This window comes from Anabas testudineus, chromosome 14, assembly GCF_900324465.2.
Source record: "Anabas testudineus chromosome 14, fAnaTes1.2, whole genome shotgun sequence".
NCBI classification, from domain to species: Eukaryota; Metazoa; Chordata; class Actinopteri; order Anabantiformes; family Anabantidae; genus Anabas; species Anabas testudineus.
In genome coordinates this window covers 2,863,067-2,883,427 of record NC_046623.1, presented here as the reverse complement: position 1 = coordinate 2,883,427, position 20,361 = coordinate 2,863,067, and the positions used below count along the sequence as shown (strand labels likewise).

At 38.1% G+C, this 20,361-nt stretch overlaps 2 protein-coding genes across 2 annotated transcripts; both read right to left on the bottom strand.

Moving 5' to 3' along the window:
- Positions 1–1,121: 1,121 nt before the first annotated feature.
- Positions 1,122–7,830, bottom strand: LOC113170590 (interstitial collagenase). The gene is given in 10 exon segments (XM_033326338.1): positions 1,122–1,303; positions 1,804–1,904; positions 3,130–3,289; positions 3,418–3,682; positions 3,685–3,827; positions 4,626–4,787; positions 5,153–5,278; positions 5,361–5,509; positions 5,963–6,219; positions 7,694–7,830. Coding segments are annotated over 10 exon segments (1,632 nt in total). The 5' UTR covers positions 7,826–7,830; the 3' UTR covers positions 1,122–1,166.
- A 3,772-nt stretch (positions 7,831–11,602) lies between these two features.
- On the bottom strand, positions 11,603–18,884 carry acer3 (alkaline ceramidase 3). The gene is made up of 11 exons (XM_026373326.2): positions 18,600–18,884; positions 16,130–16,240; positions 15,863–15,915; positions 15,593–15,645; positions 15,282–15,363; positions 15,151–15,186; positions 14,537–14,595; positions 14,313–14,414; positions 13,804–13,908; positions 13,646–13,691; positions 11,603–13,530 (listed from the first exon to the last, which is right to left on the bottom strand). The coding sequence occupies exons 1-11, from the start codon at positions 18,700–18,702 to the stop codon at positions 13,477–13,479; spliced, it is 804 nt and encodes a 267-aa protein (XP_026229111.1). The 5' UTR covers positions 18,703–18,884; the 3' UTR covers positions 11,603–13,476.
- Positions 18,885–20,361: the final 1,477 nt, after the last annotated feature.

Below are 20,361 nucleotides of genomic sequence, written 5' to 3'. Positions count from 1 at the left end.
CAAAGTCAATCACATTTTGTCTACTAATGAAGTTCATGCAGTATGATCAAAAACTCCAGGAAAGCCACTAATGTTATGGTGATATGGTTTGGTCAACCTTTAGCCTTATTCTACAGATGTATTGAGAGGGTCATGGGGCCTATAAGTGGTGAGTAAAATAAAAACAGTATAATATACAACAATTATTGAAGAAGAATTTTTGTATTTGATTTGCACACAGGCAGGTATTTCTAGATGAAACAGATCAGGGGAAGCTGTCAGATAAGTCATTTATAGTTCAATTCAATTCAAATCAAATCAGTTTGTTATATAACAACAAACCACAAATACAAAAGTATATGGAAAACCCAACAACTGCACTTTAACAAGCACTAGGTGACAGTGGAGAGGAAAATCTTCCTTTAACGGAAGAAACCTCCAGCAGAACCAGACTCAGGGTGGGCGGTCATCTGCTTCAACCGGTTGGAGGGAGGGGACGAAGAGAGAACAGAACAGTAGACAACAAGAAAACAACAGATTTTTACATTTAATAAATTCAGTGTAAACACTACATTAATTTCAACAGTAATAACCCAATCATTTGTCTGTCAATGTTAATGCAAAGATTTTTGGTTAGTATTACCCAATATCGTACGTGAGGAGGAACAGTAGTGATTTGGTTGTGCAATGTTTTGTCTCAGATGAATTTCACAACACTATTAAATGCAGACACCTTAAAGGTATGTTGCAATAAAAATCAATGAATTTTTATTTTCTAATCAAAATACTTAAAAGAAATCTAAATCCTAAAAATAAAAACAGAGAAAAAAGAAAAAAAAGATTTAGTATTTTGTGCTATGTAAAAAAGTAGACATCATGCACCACATATTAAGACTAAAAAAACAACAACTTTGAAACACCAACATTTTAAACAAATGTACATTTAATAATAATAACAACTGGAAGATTAACTTTAGAATCAAAAATATAAACATAAAAACTGTACTTTGATATAAGGTAAACATGCCATTATTACAACATGGTATTACACACTGATGTAACACTTTTAACCACTTCCTTGGATTATTCATCAGTTCCTGATTTTGTAGTTGGATACAGTACACCATGGCTGTTACTGAATATACAAACTCACACAGCCAGCAATAAAACATGCTGCTTTCCTTCAATCATCTCTTCTTTGATTGTACTTCATTTTCATTCTTCTTGCATTCCAGCAGGTTGTTAACAGGGCTGGTGGAGACAACTTGTCTGGATTTGAAGTCATATTTGTAGTGGATGTTTCCCTTGAAGAAGTGCACAAACCCTGTTGTGGAATCAGAGGTTGTTATTGTAATGTACAATAATAAATGTATGAGGGGCTTGCAACTTATAAAATCATATGCTGGAAATGCTGTATGGCTTTAAATATTACTGGTGTTATTCCATGTTTTATCCCATGCTTGCAAAAAATTAAAAAATACAGTATATTTAAATTTGTAATGTCACAAAAAACATAAAGGACCTTTTGAAATGTATCAGATATCATCCAGAAATGACAATTTGCATTCAATCCTGATCTTAGTCATTCTCATAAAGTTGTTTTACACCACACACCTCAGCTGCCTGTGTCAATTGTCACTCTTGTATGCAAGTAACATTTCCCACCAGATTAGTACTTACTTATATCACTTATTTATGCCACAAAGCAATTTACAAAATAATAAAAATATTTTATTATATTTAAATTACTGAAGGCATATTGTTAATGTGTTATGTGTAGTACTTAAAAGACTAAGGTAAAAAAGAAAGGTGCTATTCTGTAACCTTCATAGAAGGCAGCTGCATCTATGGGAGTTGGAATCCCAGGCCACTCCTGGTCCATGAGTGTATATGATCCCTCCATTGTCTTCAGATGCTCGTTGTACCTACAGTAGGTATTACACAAAGAAAACACTGGTTACACTTTGTTTCTAAATGTTCCCATGCATGTGCTACAATGCCTCACCAAACAGTGAATCATTTTGGAAAGCATAAATTACAGTGCCTACTGTGTCATCAGCAAAGCAATCTTGATTAATCCCTTTTGAAACTATGTTGAATGAAAAGACTCTAATTCAGTGACAGCAAGTCATTTAGCTTTGCTCATACAGGAAATGTATAAGTTGCCATTACAGCAATACCTGGGTAGGAAGACGTCTGTTCTGGTCTACTCTGGTTTCCTCTAACACAACACAGCAGGTTATTACAAGATGAGTCTTTCAACACTATAAAAAACTGCAGCATATTCAGTATAGCTAATGCTATATACATATTTAAATGTATGGAGAATCAATGATATTTAAAAATATATATATACAGGTATACTTGTTTAAAGTACATTTAAATATCTACAACAGTATGACACATTTCCAATCCTAGTCAAATGACAATGAAAACATGCTATGATGTGCTTAAAACTAGCTTATTACCCTTACAATATCACAATAATTGTCAAAAATTGTCACATTGTCATTTGTTAACATGATAAAATATGCTAGAAGACTAATTCTCAATATCTATAAGCATTGGACAGTACTACGTTAAAAGCTTGTGTTACAAGCGTGTCAGACACATGCACAAAAATGACTGTAGATGCAAAATGAATTATGGATGTTATGTAATGTATAGCCAGTGTATATTGAGTGTCTTAGAGCCACAATACCAAAACCAAAATTGCACAATACCTGTCAGTACATGGCTGCAACCACACAAGAAAAGCCTACATCTTGTCTAGTTATTTAATAAAATCGATAAAGACCGTGAATATGCACCAGAGATCAACATCAAGTATCAGTAAAGCTAAATTACTATTGCAACAACGCATCATCAGAAGAGTAAATCTAACCTGTCTCACGACAGTCTAAACTCAGCACACAGTTCCCATTAGTTAATTTAGTTTAGCTGAAGTTATTTTTTTGGCATGTTAAATGCAACATACATAAGTGAATTGGTCAACTCACAATGTTGTATATGTATGTATTCTGTGCCCTAATTAATTTTGCCCTAACTATAACATGCCAACAATAATATGCTTATTTGCTGCCTTGAATAGTGTTCGATAACATATTCTGTACCATTTAGCGTAGCTTAGCTGGAAAGGATCATAAATACCTCCAACACTCATGGCCAGTAAAGAACACAGTGTAGTGATCATCTCTGAAGTAAACAGCCGCATCTACAGATTTTATTCTGGGTGGGAATCCAAAGTCCGAGATGTTTTTAGGAAAACCTTCCTGAAGTTGTAACTGCCTCAGCATCCAGTACTGATGTCCTGAAAGAAAACCATTACTGTCACACATTTACATTTCATATTCACTGCCATCCAGGCAGCACGTCTATCAAAGGTAGATCAAGATGATTTCACAGACCCCACAATGCTCTTTAATTGTGTTACTTTACCTTTGAAAAATAAAATAAAATTCTCGATCACATTCTCATAGACAGCATCCAAGTATGGAGGTACACTGTCTGGCCAGAGGCTGCTAATGAGGGTGATTCCTGTTTCATCAAACTGAGAATGTTTGCGCCACATAAATCTGTAACAGAAGAATATTATCTCAAGGACAGTTTTAATTATTATTTTTTCATTGGAGTAATCATTCGTCAAGAAGACACAAGGTGAGAATCAAGTCTGGCTGTCACCCCTCGTGTTAAAGACACACCAAGACAGTTTACGTACCTGTCTTTGAAAAACAGGACTTCCTGTTGTAATGCTGTTACAGCATCAAAGGACAAGTCTGGATCACACTTGTCAGGTGTCTTTGGAGGAGGCTTTGTTGATGATAATGACGCAAATTTGGGACTGACACCTTCAGACAAATGCAGAAAGCAGTTTAAGATGAAGATGCTGTCTTTAGAAAGGAGAATTTAGCTTTTAAAGAAAAGTCAATCATGCAACTAAACAAATCTGTAAACAATCAAATAAAACTGATACATTTTCAACATAAGCACAAAGAGTTGTGAGTAATGTGCTAGTACCTGGACATTTATAACTTATCAGCCTGTATGTAATTCTACATCCCAATCTGACTGAATTAAGTTATTAAGTATATTGTACAATATATATGTATTGTATATTGTTTTTCAACTATGCAATTACTATAGGTCGCAGTTGCCTTTGTTTTTTGTTCTTCTTACAGCATACACAGTGTGCAATGATACAAAGGCTCTCAGAAGCTAAGAGAAAAAAAAAACTGAGTCATATGTGACGAAAAAAATGACGAATGTCTTCACTGTCGCTGAAGTAATTTCAGCAGTCCGATAATGACACATTAGAAAAGAGGATGTTGTGGTTTGTTTCTTTTTGGTCTGGTTTTGTTTTTGAACAAACACATTGTTTTCCGGTGTATTAATGGTCATCTGACTAAACTAACAGGAATATTTTGCTACAATAATGATCTAATATATCTTATTCAGTATTCATATTAAAAACTTTTGCAAATGCAAAGGTTAGGTTATTTTAAGGTTATTTTGAAGCTAGGAGACATACAGTAGTTGTCACAATGTAGTCAGAGTATATGGCATGTCTGCTTTGCAAATGAAACAGCAACCTTTCTGACTCCAAGCACTGAAACCACTTTTCACCTGGTGAAGCCGGCAGAACTCACCATATAGGTGCTGGATGTCTTTAACATCGCGGAAGGAGAGCTGCAGCTCAGACCTGGGGGCAAAGTTGTATGCTGGGTACATGACAGCTCCGGGGTCAGAGGAGTGAGGCAGGCCTAGTGCGTGGCCAAATTCATGGACTGCCACAGCAAGCAAGTTGAAACCTAAACCAGGGGTGAAAATGTGGTGAAGGTTTAATGGCAAAGAAAAGTTGCAAAGCCGCACAGCAAGATTATATAAAAGTATAAACAAAAGTTCACTGAGAAGCAAAATGCTTCACCACATAAAAAATCTGACCTGAGTTACTGCTTTTCATCCCAAAATGTGGTTAGTTCCCCAATTCATTTGAGCTTGAGGCATATTTGTATTCTAATAAACAGACTAAGCAATAGTCTTATGTATGTTTGTGGTTATAATAGCATTGCCAAACCACAAAAAATCTAATGGTGGAGGCCTTAGACTTTTGCACAGTACAGAACAGGACTTTTTTTTTTAAATGTGATATGTTTCCACTTCAGACCACCTGAGCCTGTAGAATTAAAGCTCCAGTCTTCATCAGCATCAAAGTGCACGTCTCCACCAATGCCAGATCCAGGCAGGAAGGCATGAGCAAGGACTCCTCCTTTGCCATCAAATGGTGAGCCGTCCTTATGGTCTGCAACAAACCATTGCATTTGTTAGATACTTTATGATATGCATGTGGGTGATGACTGCTCTGCAGTGAGGAGATGTCTCACCACCATCGTGGAATGAGATAACAATGTCAGCCTCTTTCCGGTCCCTCTTGCGAAACTTCATGGCTGCAGCGTTGGACCAATGCTCCCATGCAGCCCTGAAGTATTTTTTAACCCTTGAGGCTGACGCGGGGATGTTGGATCCAGCAATCCTATGGAATAGAATACTGTTTATATAGTATATAGAATATGGCTGTGTGATGATTTTTAAAGATTTCCTCATAATTAATCAATACTCATGCTTTTTTCCAGTTGTTGCAATGAAAAATAGAGTAATGTTTGTGGGATTTTGGCATGCTAGTGGCCTCGCTATATGAATGTCAACTGTAGTCTGTCAGTTGTTCCATTGTCACAGCTCAACAATTATTACATGAATTGTAATTACAGTTTGTTTACAGATTCCTGGTACCCAGAGGATGAGCCCTATTAAGTATGGTGATTCTCTGACCTTTCATACTATACCATCAGAACATTTTCTTTCAGTTCAGTGCCATGATATTTGGTTCAGACATTCACATCCTCCTATAGATAGGCCATCTTTCCTTTCTTAACTAAAAATCATTCCAGCATTATCTTTTCTGAACTTCTTCTCAGTCACTTCAAACCTGTAGCTGAGAGTGTTCTTCGTCCAGCGCATTGTGTTTCCAAATTGTTCCACATCTGACAGACCACAGCGTGGCCTCTTCATAACTGCCAGAGTCTCTTTGGTCAGTTCTCCGCTTGGAGGTAAACCGAAGAATTGCTGCATTGTCTTGAGCTTTTCACAAAGACCAGTGGTCCAATCAGCATCTTCGCCTGTGCCTGCACTCCTCTTTTGTCTCTCTGACCTGGGTTTGTATCCATAGAAGTTCTGCAGATATTCCTGAAGACACAGTCCCATAAGTATGCAAAACAGTGAATGACTATAGTCGCTGAGATGTGCTGAGAATTAACAAGTTATTGCCTATACAGAAAAAAAAAACACATGCTGAAGCAGTTTGAAAATATTTTGTAGAAGGTAAACCACCAATTTTCCTTCTGGCAAATGTCACGCTGGCTGAAGAGTGATGCAAATGTTCAAATGCACATGAAATGACTACATTCCAAACATTTCCTCAGACCTTTAATAGTATGGTACAGATTTGTTTTTCTGCTTCTGTAAGTGGGTCAATAACACATTCTGACTCTGACTTGAAGTAATACTAAACTGTTACCTTTTTATTGCACAATGCTAAACTAAGTTAAAAGGCATTTCAACTAGAAGCTGATATCTAAACACACACAGTTGGCAGCAGTTCAATACATTTCACCTGACAGATCTTAGACAAACTGTGTGTGGCTGCAGTTGCTCACATATTTCAATCGCTGTTATCTTGTCTGTTAAGACAAGATATTGCAAGTTTTCTAGACGTAATGGCTTCTGCTGTTGCTGCCTTCACAAGAAGTGGGTCTAGTCATATAAAAAGTGGAGTTATGTGGCAGACATCCAGAGGGAGTCATTATCAGTGCATTCCATATGAGGTTTGACAAGGGCAGGCCGCAGAAATGCATTAGTTATCTAATGAAGATGTCATATGATGAGTTCTTCTGTTGAGTTAAATACACTTATTATATTATTAAATAAACCTATTTTGTATATTTTGAGAATAGTGATATAGAACGATAACTATACAGCCAGTCAGCTTGTAATATACAGTGTTAGTATTCTGGTGGCTGTCCTTGATCAGTTAACACTGCTGATACAAGAAGTCATGTAACTTGAGTTCATGTTTTGGTAGGGTAGCAGTTAAAAAATCACAACTTCCATGCAAGATAAGCAATAATATAAATGCAATGAAGAAAAAAAAAAAGAGTTGTCTATGCTGCTGAAAATATTTGACTGTGAAGGTGGTAAAAGTATACAAACAAGTATTTACCTAGTAATAAATGCCACTATTCTAATGAATAAATAAATAAATAAAAGTAGTAAATGTACTTAGTTACTAACTTTACCACCTGTTCATGGTAACAAGCCACGAAACAGAACAAACGTTTACAATATTTCTCCTACACAGTATGTTCAAATATGTCACCTTGTAAATAATTCTACAAACGTCATTTTACCATACATGTGTAAATCTGTGGAAAAGTATCTCTTGGGTCATATTCCATATAATAACAATATGGAATCAGAAGAAGAGGCTTTTAGAGAAATCCTGCACTTAACTGAAATGACAAATTACTACTATACATTACCAGACTCAGAGGCCTGAGGCTACACTACAAAACAACACTACAGCACAGAGACTTGGACATTTAGCAGGCTTTGTTTCGTACTTTCTTACAAGCTCAAATCCTGTGAACAAAATGATAAATACCTCTGCAAACTCCTGGTCAGCATCAGATAGTCCAGCATGGCGTTGTGCATGTGTGGCTGGCGTTTGAAGAGGAAAGGCCAGCATAAGATTCAGGCCGGGCGTCAGCAGGGTCAGAAGACTCAGCCAAAGCATCCTCATATTTGACTGGCAGGAGTCTCAGCAAGTCAGTCTGTGTTTGAGAATTGCAGCTGTTGATGTGCAGAGCTCTGTACAAAGCAGTGGGGGCCACCTGTTAATTATGCGTAAGTGCTCGTGTCCCAACAAGAATAGCACAGTGGCTCTGTGCATAACAGGGTCTTTAATGTCTCCTAAAAGTAACACACGGTCCCTTATTTATAAAGCTCGTCAGTGTAGGATGTATGTCCTTACTGGCCCGAAATTCATATGTAGGAGCTAAAACATTTTATCAGCATTCCTAAACTATTGTAAGAAAGGGTTCATGGGAACTACTGAGCTGCCTTATCCTGTAAGGACAATGTCCACAAAACTTATCATGCACGCAGGAGGTTTGATTTAAACTAACATCAAAAATGCTGCTAAGATAAAATTCTGAATTCTTTTGGAATCTACGTGAGTGTGAAAACTGAAACACATCACATGCACACTGTTTTCAAATTGAAACAAAAATCTATAGTGACTCACTCCCAATGTTAAAAAAAGGTACAGTGCTACTATCTCCAAAGTATTTACAGCACTTAACTTTTTCCACATTTTAAAAGGTTACAGCCTTATATCAAAATAGATTAACATCATGATTTTCCTTAAAAAATCAACAAACAAATGCTCATTATGACAAAGGGAAAAAGTTAGTTTTGAAAATGTATTGTAAAAATAAAAAACAGAAAAATCTCATGTACATAATTATTCACAGTGTTTGCTGTTGAATCACCTTTTGGGGAAATTGTGGCTGGACACTCCAGACATGATGTTTGGCGTTTAGGGCAAAAAATTAAATCTTTGTTTCATCAGACCAGAGAATCTTGTTTCTCAGGGTCTTAGAGTTCTTCAGATACCTTTTGGTAAACTTTTACTGAGTAGTGGTTTTAATCTGGCCACTCTACCATACAGGCCTGATTGATGGAGTGCTGCAGAGATGGTTGTCTTTCTGGAAGGTTCTCCTCTCTTCACAGAGAAATGCTGGAGCTCCTTAATAGTGAACATTAGGCTCTTAGTCCCAGTTTGTGCTGGGCGGCCCGCTCTAAGAAGACTCCTGGTGGTTCCAAACTTCTTCCTTTTACAGATGATGGAGGCCACTGTGCTCATTAATGCCTTTGACACCGCAGAACTTTTTCTGTACCCTTCCTCAGATCTGTGCCTCAATAAAATCCTGTCTCAGAGGTTTACAGACATTTCCTTGGACTTCATGGTTTGGTTTGTGCTATGACATACATTGTTAACTGTGGGATACACATATATAGAAAGGCATATTTCTTTCCAAATCATGTCCATCACGTACACTGTAACTCTGCAGCTGCCTCTGTGCATGCACACAAACATAGACACATAAAAACATAAAGTCTAAAATCTCCCACTTATGTGTAACCAACCTGAAACAGTCTTCTCGTGGCTGCTTTTAAGATTTCTTATCTGACTTTGATGTTTTAATTGCCCTGGGCCTCACTTGTAAGTCACTTTGGGTAACACTGAAATGAAGAACTGACAAGGATCTGTGCCATTTTGCCAGGGGTGCAATTGTGCTTAATTGTGCAATTGAACCTGCACTTAAATCACTGCTTAAGTGCAGGCTCAAAACTTACAAGGTAGAAGGTAAAGTCCATAGTCCAAGGGGCGAAACAAACAAACCGGAGAACAAATGAACTGGAAGACTAACTAGAGGAACAAACTGAAACACAAACTGTAAGAATAATGAGTTGGCAAAAACAAACAAACCAACACTAACTGACAAACTGCCTGTGAGACTAACCAACGAACGAACGAACGACCTGGAGAGGTGGTGTTGACAGAGTGGAGCTTATAAAGGTGGCCTGGTGCAGAGGTGAAACTGACCCAGTGATTGAGGTGAGTGAGCAGAGGGAGAAAAACTGGTGAAACCAATAATTTATTACCGCTCACTGTGGTCTACACGTTTTTTCAGAATGAAAACGTGCAGAGCCCGAACACAGCTGTCTGCTTTAGAATAATAAAGGAAGTAGATTATGCTGGTAGGTGTGTGCAACTGGCACAAGTACAGTATAATGCAATACTATCAGTTTTTTTGCAATACTCAGTTTTGCAGGAGACGTATATGCTCTGTATACACAGAGTTAGTTAGTCAAGAAGTATCTGGACAATAAGGAGGCTTTTATGTTTTTATTATTAATGAATATTAATTTCTAATTAATAATTCATTTATTAACATTAAGCCAATAAGGCTCAGCTGATGATACTGTAAAACTGACAACAAAACATTTGCCAAGTGTTTACGCAGGCTCTTCATCAGCCCGGCCATTCCCAACATTAGTCATCTCAGCAGTGACAAGGCATCACCCACATAAAGCCTGTTTTATAGCTGTGACGTCCACCTGGACCAGGACCAGAGCCTGTGTGCCTGAAGACATTTCAATCAGCAGCTGTAGCTGAGTTACAGACAACACCGAGTCATAGTGCAGCAAGTGGGTACACGGGGGAAAACCTGTTGATGGTAATCATAATGACTCAGTTAGACACAAGTTGACAGTGACTCATACTCACTGTCCCTGTAGACGCTCAAAGGATTAAGTTTGAAGTTTTGAGGCATCAAAAATCCAATTCCCAAATGTTCCATTATACTCCAGTATTTGCTATTCCACTCTTTACTCCACAACTATTAGAAAAGGACAAAAGACCACAGATACATTTCCTTTTCCTCTGTAGGTATCCTAGGCCCCAGGACTGCAGCTGTTGGTCCTACCAACTCAGTGGGATTTTACTTTTTACTGCTTTTATTAAAGTTATTTGATGGTTGTACTTATTTGTAGTGGTGGACTTTTTAAGACAGTAAAAAAGAAAAAGAAAACTGAAAATGCACACACACACACACAAACACACACACACACAAGATGTTTGTTAATGCCAGCGGTATGTAGATCAGTATTTAGATGAATGGAACTTTGAATCAGACATTCATTTAACCAGCGTCTTTCTTTTTATATACAACATAACCTAGAGGATGTTGGCATAACAATTTTCTTCTGAATAAATGAGGTGGCACCTTATCTTATCTTATCTTAATCATTTACACATCTACATCTTCTCGGGAAGCTGTGGGTAGTTCCTTGTGACCATCTGATGAAGGGCCGAGTGACTACAAATAAATGAATGACTACATTTTTCATTCAGAAGCACAGGTGACGCACATTCCTCAGCTGAGAACAAAACATACTAATAGTTTCGCTTGGTAACTACCTTCAGCGCACTGTGGTGTTAAAGTTTGTGGTCAGCACACTGATGCAAAACACAATACTTCCTCAAATTAGCTCAGCCTCTGCACAAAGTGGTTTGCTTAGCAATCTAGTATGTAATGTTTGGTCACACAACCAGATGACACAAACACTGTCAGCTCTACTTCTTCCATGTAAGGATGTTTTATTTACACAGTTGGACACACACTTTGACTGTGGTGCAACCAAGGCAACTCTGCCCCCTTTCCAGTTCTAATGCTGGAGAGGTACCTTCATCCATGAGTCAAAGGGAGTGCTTTGAAAATCTGCCAGTGCCTGTATCTCACAGTGTGTTTGTGTCACAGTCCGTAAATCGCGACCACACCTTCAAGTTCAGAGTGAATTCGAAGCAAACCTAGTATTACGTACGATAACAAGCACAAAGATCAAGAACTGGAGAATCACCTGTTCGTATTCCAATGGCTGATAACACTGCAGCCTTTGGAGTTGTAGAGCGGAGTAAGACTAAATAAAAGTCCTGTAGACAAGCTGTATGACACATTTTCTTTTATTTATTTATCAGTCCAAGCTACAGTTAGCATCATTAGAGCCACGTGTGAGTGAGTGGTTAGACACATGAAGAAAACAGAAGTCCAAAGAATCAGGCACAGACTTTACATTAGAAGCTGCTTTAACTGCTAATTAACAGGGGAATGGCACACTGCAGGACACAAGGGGCTAGTTCAATGGTTTATCACAAACATCAAGGCAACTTGGATTACACTGCAAGGATTTTAATAAGGCACCCTCTTTGACGACTGGTCACTGCTCTACTGGTGAGCAGAGACAAAAAAACACACTGAAAGTTCCACACAGACATTTGAACTGTATTAATACTTATCTGTCAGATATTGTGCTTATGAATATTTGTAACACTGGGTATAAGCAGTTGTTATACTCAAGCAGAACAAGAGTTATGCAGAATGCAAAAAGAAGTGCCGTCTCAGCAAATGATCCAGCAGACAGCAGTTTACGAGGGCACACAAATACAAATGCGTACGTACAACAATAACGCTGTACATCTTCCAGTTTACCAGTTAGTTCAAGCTCCAGGTTGTATCGTTACCATCGCGTATTCACAATTTCACAGTAAGCAAAACAAACATTGTAAGTAAAAAAGCCCTTCATTTAACACCACAGATCCAGTACATGAAATCAGAGGCAAACGTCCTAAGTGTTTTACAGTAGGTAGGTGGTTCTTCAATGCACTATGACATGTTTGGCAATGTCTGGAAAAACAAGAAGCTGGAAATGTCTGCCACCTAGTGGTTATATGGTGAGCTGTTTCACTGAAATAATAGTCTACAAGCTGTGTATGTGCCATTTGACTCTTCAACTTGAAACCATTAATAAATAGTAGACTAATAAATAAAAAGTAGTAGCATTGGAGAGATGTTAAGTGTTATGTACCTGCAGGTAGAGGAATTTCAAAACTCTCAGTAGTGTAATGAAGCAGGAGACAATACTGGCTGTTTTAAGTATCTTGCAGTCATTCAGTGGCCTTCATGCAAGCCAGACACTTCAGTAGGAAACATCCGGTCTATGATAAAATGCATGTAATTATGAAATATTGAGATAATGCATTTTTACTAGTGTTTCTACAGGTTTCCATGTGCCTGATCAGACAAACTTTGGCAACAGTAACAGTAACAAAGGAATGAATCCAGTCCTGACTTGTGTTGGGGGAAAAAAAAAAAACAAATTTAAGTAAGTTTCCAACTAATGGAAAAAAAAACTATTAGTCAAGACAAGCCCAAGCTACAACAACACAGTGTCACACGAGCAACTACAAAACAATATGATATTCTGTGAAAAAGGATATGAGACATGTGTTGTAGAGCAGAGCTCCCTCAGCAACTTGTAAAACTACACACAATAGTCTTCCTGCTAGCTTCGTATAGGGATCTATTTATATGAGGCTCACTCATCCACAGAATCAAACATATAGATGAATGGTAATGATGAATGATAGATATGCTAATGTGAATACTGAACTAATGACATAGTTTTACCTTGTTCCAAACCCCAATCAAAATAACAATCATAATCCCTTCAACAGTTACCGCTGCAGTGGACTATAACATCATATTTGCATTGAAAATAAAATTATTAAAAATCAATAAAATTACAGAAAGGCTAGTCTAATACATTATGATTCCATTTAATAAAACCAGACTCAGTGCTATACTGTACTTAGTAAATTCCCACAGCGCAGAACTGAAGAGTCCCTGGGGTAGCTTGTTGGGATCCACCTGCCCTCTGGCTGTGGACTGAGTTCCCAGCAGTGGGCGCTGGCAGGTCTCTGTGCCGATGTTGTTCGGATATGGCAGTTACCAGCCTTCAGTTGGTCCCCATCGTTTCAATTCAGCTTGTCTTCTGTGGTTCAATGTGCAATGTGGGCCAAACTCCACACAGAAACTAACCAGAGTTAGGATTAGATAGGACAAACAAACAAAGAAATGAGTAAATAAATTACTAACATTAAATCAAAGCAACAATTTAGTAAAAGTATGTCAAAATATGCAAAACATACCTTTACTTTTGGTCTATACTTGAGGTAGGTCGACCTGATCTGCAGGCTAGAAGGAAATGAGCATTTGATCTTAATGCACATGAAAATATGTCTAACAACAACAACAACAACAAAAATAATTGCAGCTGTAATTTCCTGTTTATGTAATATGAGCTCACCTGAGAAGTATGTGCAGGTAGGATCCCAGACCTGTGAGGATATGCCACCAGGCATGGAACTGTGTCACTACTCCAACACCAGGAGGCAGTGATTGTCTGCTGGCTCTGAAATACACACAGACTTGAATTAATGACAAAACAAAAACACTCTCTACTACAGAGATTTTCCAGAAGATGATTCTCATAAATTGCCCAAAAGGTATTTATCCTACTTTATGCACATCTTGTTTTATAATGTTTTAAATATATATATATATATATATCTGCTTCTTCTTATCAAAACCTAAACATGTCTCAAGAGGTTTAGATTAAATGAATACAGTGCAAGTTTTTTATTCCACACTAACTAGGCTTGGACATTTGCAGGCACTGACATTATTCTGAATTTGCCTGACCTGTCCTTGACCGTTTTCCACACCACTGCTGTTAAAAGGAGGATAATTAACTCTGCTCTCAGAATTCCAACAATATGTTCATACATAAAAACAAGATCCACGTTCTCCACTCACCTTAACGAGTCACAGAAGACATTATCAATGTTCCACAGTAAGAACCCTAACATAAAGACACCTAAGGAGGTGTAACACAGCGCTCGGAGCCATGGGTACACCCTATAATTGAACCAAAAACAACAAAGAAAACTCTTTAGTTAGTGTCTACTCCTTTGGCTATTAATGAGCAGCTACTATATTATTCTATAATGTATATGTATAATTCCTCTTGGCAAACTTACCATGTAACAATGAAGACAGATCGCATCACTAGGCAAGCTACTAGAGCACCATACATAACCTGAAAGAAGGGGAAAATGTTTGGCATTGAGTATTGCACGAAACTGTGGGACAACGCAGATTAAACATTTGTCTACTAACTATTCACAAATGTTCATCAATTTGCCACATCTCAGAGTGGCAGCTTCATTTGTAGAGGTCTGAACAGCAGGTAAAGGAACACAGTTCAGGAAATTCTTTTTACTCTACCACCATCACCACCATTTTTCTGAACCATCATACAACAGTGTGATTAGTAAACAAAGTCAGCTGCAAAGAGTAAACAAAGGCGGCTTTGTCATCATCCTTATTGTTGTAAATTAACACACAGACACACTCTGGGTATAACAGATGTTGTTTTATAAAGGTTGATGTGGTTACTCAAAAGATCTGAGTTGGATTATTCTTCCTTTTAGCAGCAAATGTTAACTGTAGTTTGATCTCAGAGTTAAGTGCTGAGCTTAGGTCTAGACGTTTTACTCAAAGTAAAAACGAACTAAGGCATAGTGAGACCTCTGTCATAGTAAACAATCAGCTACTTGAGCTAAGTGAAGGTAACAAAGAGTACTTCCCCTACCTGGTGAAACACTGGCTCCTTCCATTGTAAGTATACCTACAAAATATAAACACACAAGCTACTTAAGAGGTTGCTGTGCCACAATACAGTTCAAAGTCAATGGTCCGGTTATAGTGAAAGTGGATACTCACCAAAGTGACAGAGACACTGAAGATGAATAATATCACAATGGGAAATAAATTGACGCTGTTCTCTTGTTTGAAACACTCGTATCTGAATAAGAAATGTATGTGTTTATCTTACATGTTCAGCTTGGATAATCATAACCAATAATAAACGCACTAACAGGCTGAGCTCAAGTGGAAAGAGAGAATCAGTGGTTCCATTATATACATTACACTCTAAATTCATGAGTCATAAGGTCAGTAGCAGATTCACTGATTCCAAATAGAGAAGAGAACCAAAATTGAAAGTAATAAATCTAAAATACTGAGCCACTTACAGACAGTAGACAAAGACACATGTACTGTAAATCATTGGCAACTCGTCCAGTAGCTGCAAATGAGAATACGGAGAAAGCACAAATGATTACATCACTTTAAGATTGTCTGAATGTCAATGGTCAGGCAGGTGTTTCAGGTATTTGACCTCACATTTCTATTCAAGCTTGAACTTGAGTCTGATTTGTGTTGTTTAAACAAATAATAAAGAAAGATAAAAGATAACTCTCCATGTTCCCACATTCAGATTTCACTGTAACACAGTAGCATACCTGCATCTCGTATAGCAGCGTCATGTGGAAGCACCAGGAGCCAATGCCAACAGCTGTTTGACACAAAGACAATCCAATACAACATTAAAACCAGTCAAAGTCAAAACATTCTCATGCATATGCATCATAATGTGAATACATCAGCAGTGAACACTGTACAACTGCAAAGGCTGCTGGTAATAACTACAATATACAAACAAGAGCAGCGTCTGCCTAAATAGTGTCTGTAATGTAGAGTCAGGCCATTTGTTCTTTCAACAGACTAACCTGCTAGTCCGAGAAATGAGCAGATGTAGCGCAACTCGAGGCCATCGCGAAACGTCTGAATGGCCCCACAAATAGGAGGAAGAATCATAATCAGGTTGCTGACAGTGTTCCCTGTTCAAAAAGAAATATAAGTAAACACATTGAGAGAAGGGCAGAAATGGATGTAATGTAATGATATGAATGCTGAAACTGGAAACAGCTGAGAAAACCTGAATATTGGAGAATAACAAGGCGCAACTCTAACAAGACGTAAATGTCCCACATATAATGCAAAATCCCGACATGTTAGGTCTGACAAATCAGTTTTTGTCCTACACTGTTGTAAAGTGAGTAAAAAGCCAATAGTAGACAACCCTGCACTGCAGCTCAGGTGAACAGAAAGAGAGAAATCTGTCATAAATACACTGTAACTTTGACAGACATGACACAGTTTAGCTAAGTGGGAATCCTGAAGTTTCATATAACCCTCAGCTGAACTTGTTTATTTTGGCTCTGATTTCTCACAGCGTAATCACATTATGAAAGATAAAGAAAGATGTCAATATTGTAACAAAACCTGAACCGTTCTCTTAAAAGTAAAGTGTTCAACTCTTTTTGAAGGCGGCCTACAGCTGAACTAGTGTCAGTGTTTATATACTGTAAGTTAACCTCCCTCCTCCAGGCTATTGCCACATTATTAAGCTGGTCCTTTCTGGGTGTGGTGATGTACAAACTCAGGTGTGTAAGAAAATCAGGCTTACCAGGATGTAAAGAGGTGAAAACAAATATTGCTTAGTAATATTTTCATAACCAGCATGACACTTGCCTTTTATCTGCGCCTGATAAAAGCTAAGGCGAGTCCTTGGAGTGACCATTTTAAAATGTGTGGACTTTGGCTACTGATAATAAATACACACAGGCCAGGAGCACTGCTGCGTGTGAGTATTTTGCATTCACGTTACTCAGTGACAACTGCAAACATCTGAATATGATGGCACCTGTTCCCTGTGTGAGAGACTCTTTCTAACCTCCCTCTCTGTGTCTGTCTTCCACTGTCACCATATGCTGGTGTTTTAACAATAAAGACAATGCACAAAAGCAAAGAGGCCGGTGTCTCTTTTCCACACGAACAATTCTACATTCCAACTATTGTAACCTGAATCACAGTTTAAATGCCAAACAATTCTCCTGTGGATGAACTATGTAGATAGGCCACTGTGTGTCATCTGTGCAAACAAACGCTTCAACTGCCAGGATCCTAGATATGCTGCATTCAAGTGTCAAAGCTTAGAAACGTTTCAATGAAATGACTGAATACAGCAGGCCTGCAATTTGTACACCACAACTAGCAGCTTACAGTGGGATTTTAGACTTTGTAACACAATACAATAAAGTGAACAGTATACCACAAGTCCTGTTGGGATGGGGCAGATACAAAGAATATGATAAAAGAGTAGGTCAACTACACTGACCCAGTGGGCTTGAGTTCACCTTAGACTAACTGTTTCATCACTTAGTATCCTGACAACAGCAAATGGAAGGTGGATTGAGATTTATCCATCTGAGTTGTACTCCTACAGGTTTATCTTCAATTCTGCAATCAATGTGCAGTGCATTTGTAGGATAGGAATTATGCCCATCAGACTATCCTACATGTGGTTTCTAGTTGAATGTGAAGTTTGTGTCACAGGAATTAGTTGAAAAAGACTTCATTTCATATCACCAATTAATACAGGTGCTGTAAATATAGCTGAAATAGTTAATACGCTTACATTAGATGCATAACAATAAGTAATTTGGGAATGGGCTGTCGAGTCAGTGAACGCTGTTCATGTGTCTTCTTGATTATTGTATGTTTACAGACATAGCAGCTGTTCGAGCTGTCACTGTAATCTAACATGATGGCTCCTGAGGAACCAGTTTGTTATCGTCCGACAGAGCAGGAAGGCGCCTGATAGTATTGAGATAATCTTTTATCTAGGGTAGTTTCAAGTGATGCTTGAAAATGACTAAGCTACGCTACTGTACTTTGTGAATAGGACCGATTAAACACCACGTAGCAGTGGCGACGTGAAATACAAATGAGTCATAATTTGATGCAATATTAAATCGGGATAACGGCGTTAGCTAAGACATGCTACTGCACTATACCGAATAATAAGCTAGAGGAAAGCAAGACAGCGCCACAGAATAGACAGACTTTATCTATAACGTGAGCGCCCACTTTGTCTTTTTCCTCGTTATAGCTAAAACGGAAACTAGTTGTTTAAACACCGTGTAAGCTCATATTCGGCTCACACTAAATGACCGACTGATAGCAAACCTATCACAACAACATATATCCAGCAGTGTGTCATTACAGCCGCTGCTCCCGGTTCGTGTTTACGTTATCCAGAGGCGCCCGGACGTAGACAGCCTGGCTGTCCTGCACAAAAGCCTTAAACCAACCCCAAGTTGACACTACTCAGCGTAACCGCTACGGTTTACTTACAAAATTCCGCGATGTAAAAAGAGACGACATAATTTTCTTCACACCAGTCCAGCGTCGAGGTCGGCTGCCCCCAGTATCCCTGCCTGTCTATCGAGGGAGCCATGATGGAAGAGGAGGAAGAGGAGGAGGAGGAGGAAGAGCACACTAACGGAGCACGAGCGCGAGTCCCATCACAGCGCGAGCCCTCCTCCCCACGAGCGCCCCGGCAGTGAACAGTTCAAGTACACAGTACACAGTACACAGTACTCATACTACTGCAACAAGAGAGGTACTGGACAACACGCAGATACCGGACTGCAGTATACTGCAAGTACAACAGACTTATTGTAGGTTATTCTGTTATTTTGAGTGCAGATCGACTTTAGAGCAGAAGACTAGTTAAGGCGAGGCGTTCACGTCACCTCAGAGGCGAGACGACTGAAATTCATCGTCATTATTTTATGACAATTCTATTTAATCTTATAAGACTTTATTTTTAGATATATGACTTGTGACTTGTTGACTCTGTGTTTCCCATCAACATCATCTGTCCGTTTCAAATGTAGTGATTGCCTGATGTTCACAGACACACGCGTCCCAGCTATCATTAACGATCTGATGCCTACTGTTTCACAGACATTTGTCAGAGGGCTCAGACAAAAGAAAAACACAGACATAAACATCAGATCAACGTCACAAGTCAAGACAAACAATCACTTACAAGAAGAACAGGATGAACACTGGTGGTGAAACAGCAGCGTTTCAGGAAACAATCAGAAGATACTGTAGGGACAACAGAACAACAAGAGCTTGATGATGTGATGTTTTCTCTATGAAGCAATCTTGCATTTCATGCTCCTAAGTGAGTGATGAACTACTGTACTTCTTTCTAAATAGGTCAGATACAGAACTGTGAAGTTCACACTGCATGTTCCTGAGTCCTCTGTAGCAAAATTGACTTAATGTATCCAATCTCCAATCTTTCTAATTCTGGATGGAACTAGTATGGTGTTCCACAGGGGTCTGTTTTGGGGACTTTAATTTTCCATATACATGGATACATATATCCCGAACGGTATGCATTTCAGTCCAAGCTTTTTTTAGTGTATTGAGCCAAAATCCAACTCTAAATTTACATTTACAAGTCTTTTCTTTGTGCTTTTGTCATATAAAGTATGTATATAAAAGTTCACATTTACCCTCTTTCACATTTTAGAATTACATATAACTATTTGAATTACATGACCTTCTGACTAAACAGCACAACTAACATAATGAATGTCTCAGATCATATCATTAATAATAATTAATAATAATAATAAACTGAAATTATTATATTCCAAAAAGTTTGACGCAATACAAATATTTTACTTATAACTAACATAAAGCAATTTTGTAAAATCTGAAACCTTTAATTAACAGAATTACTTAATGTCAAGTTTAATTGATTTGATTTGATTGAATAAATGAAGCAATTTGTCTACTACAAACAATCATCAAATTACTGTTCTGCCATACATGTAAATGTCCCCTAGGGGGCGAGATCTACTCAAAAATTATTCCCCGTAGAGAACACACTGAAACAAATTGGCTGCAACACAAAACACATCCACACATTCCATTGAATAACTAATTATTATTACTTAAATTTTTTGTTCTGAAATCTAGACCAAAACCAAAGACTCTTTGCTTTAGGTAAACTTTTCACACTGGAACAACTGCACCAGCCATCTGAAGTTTTTTGATTGAGAAAGTTGGTTTATTGTATACCATATACTGCTGC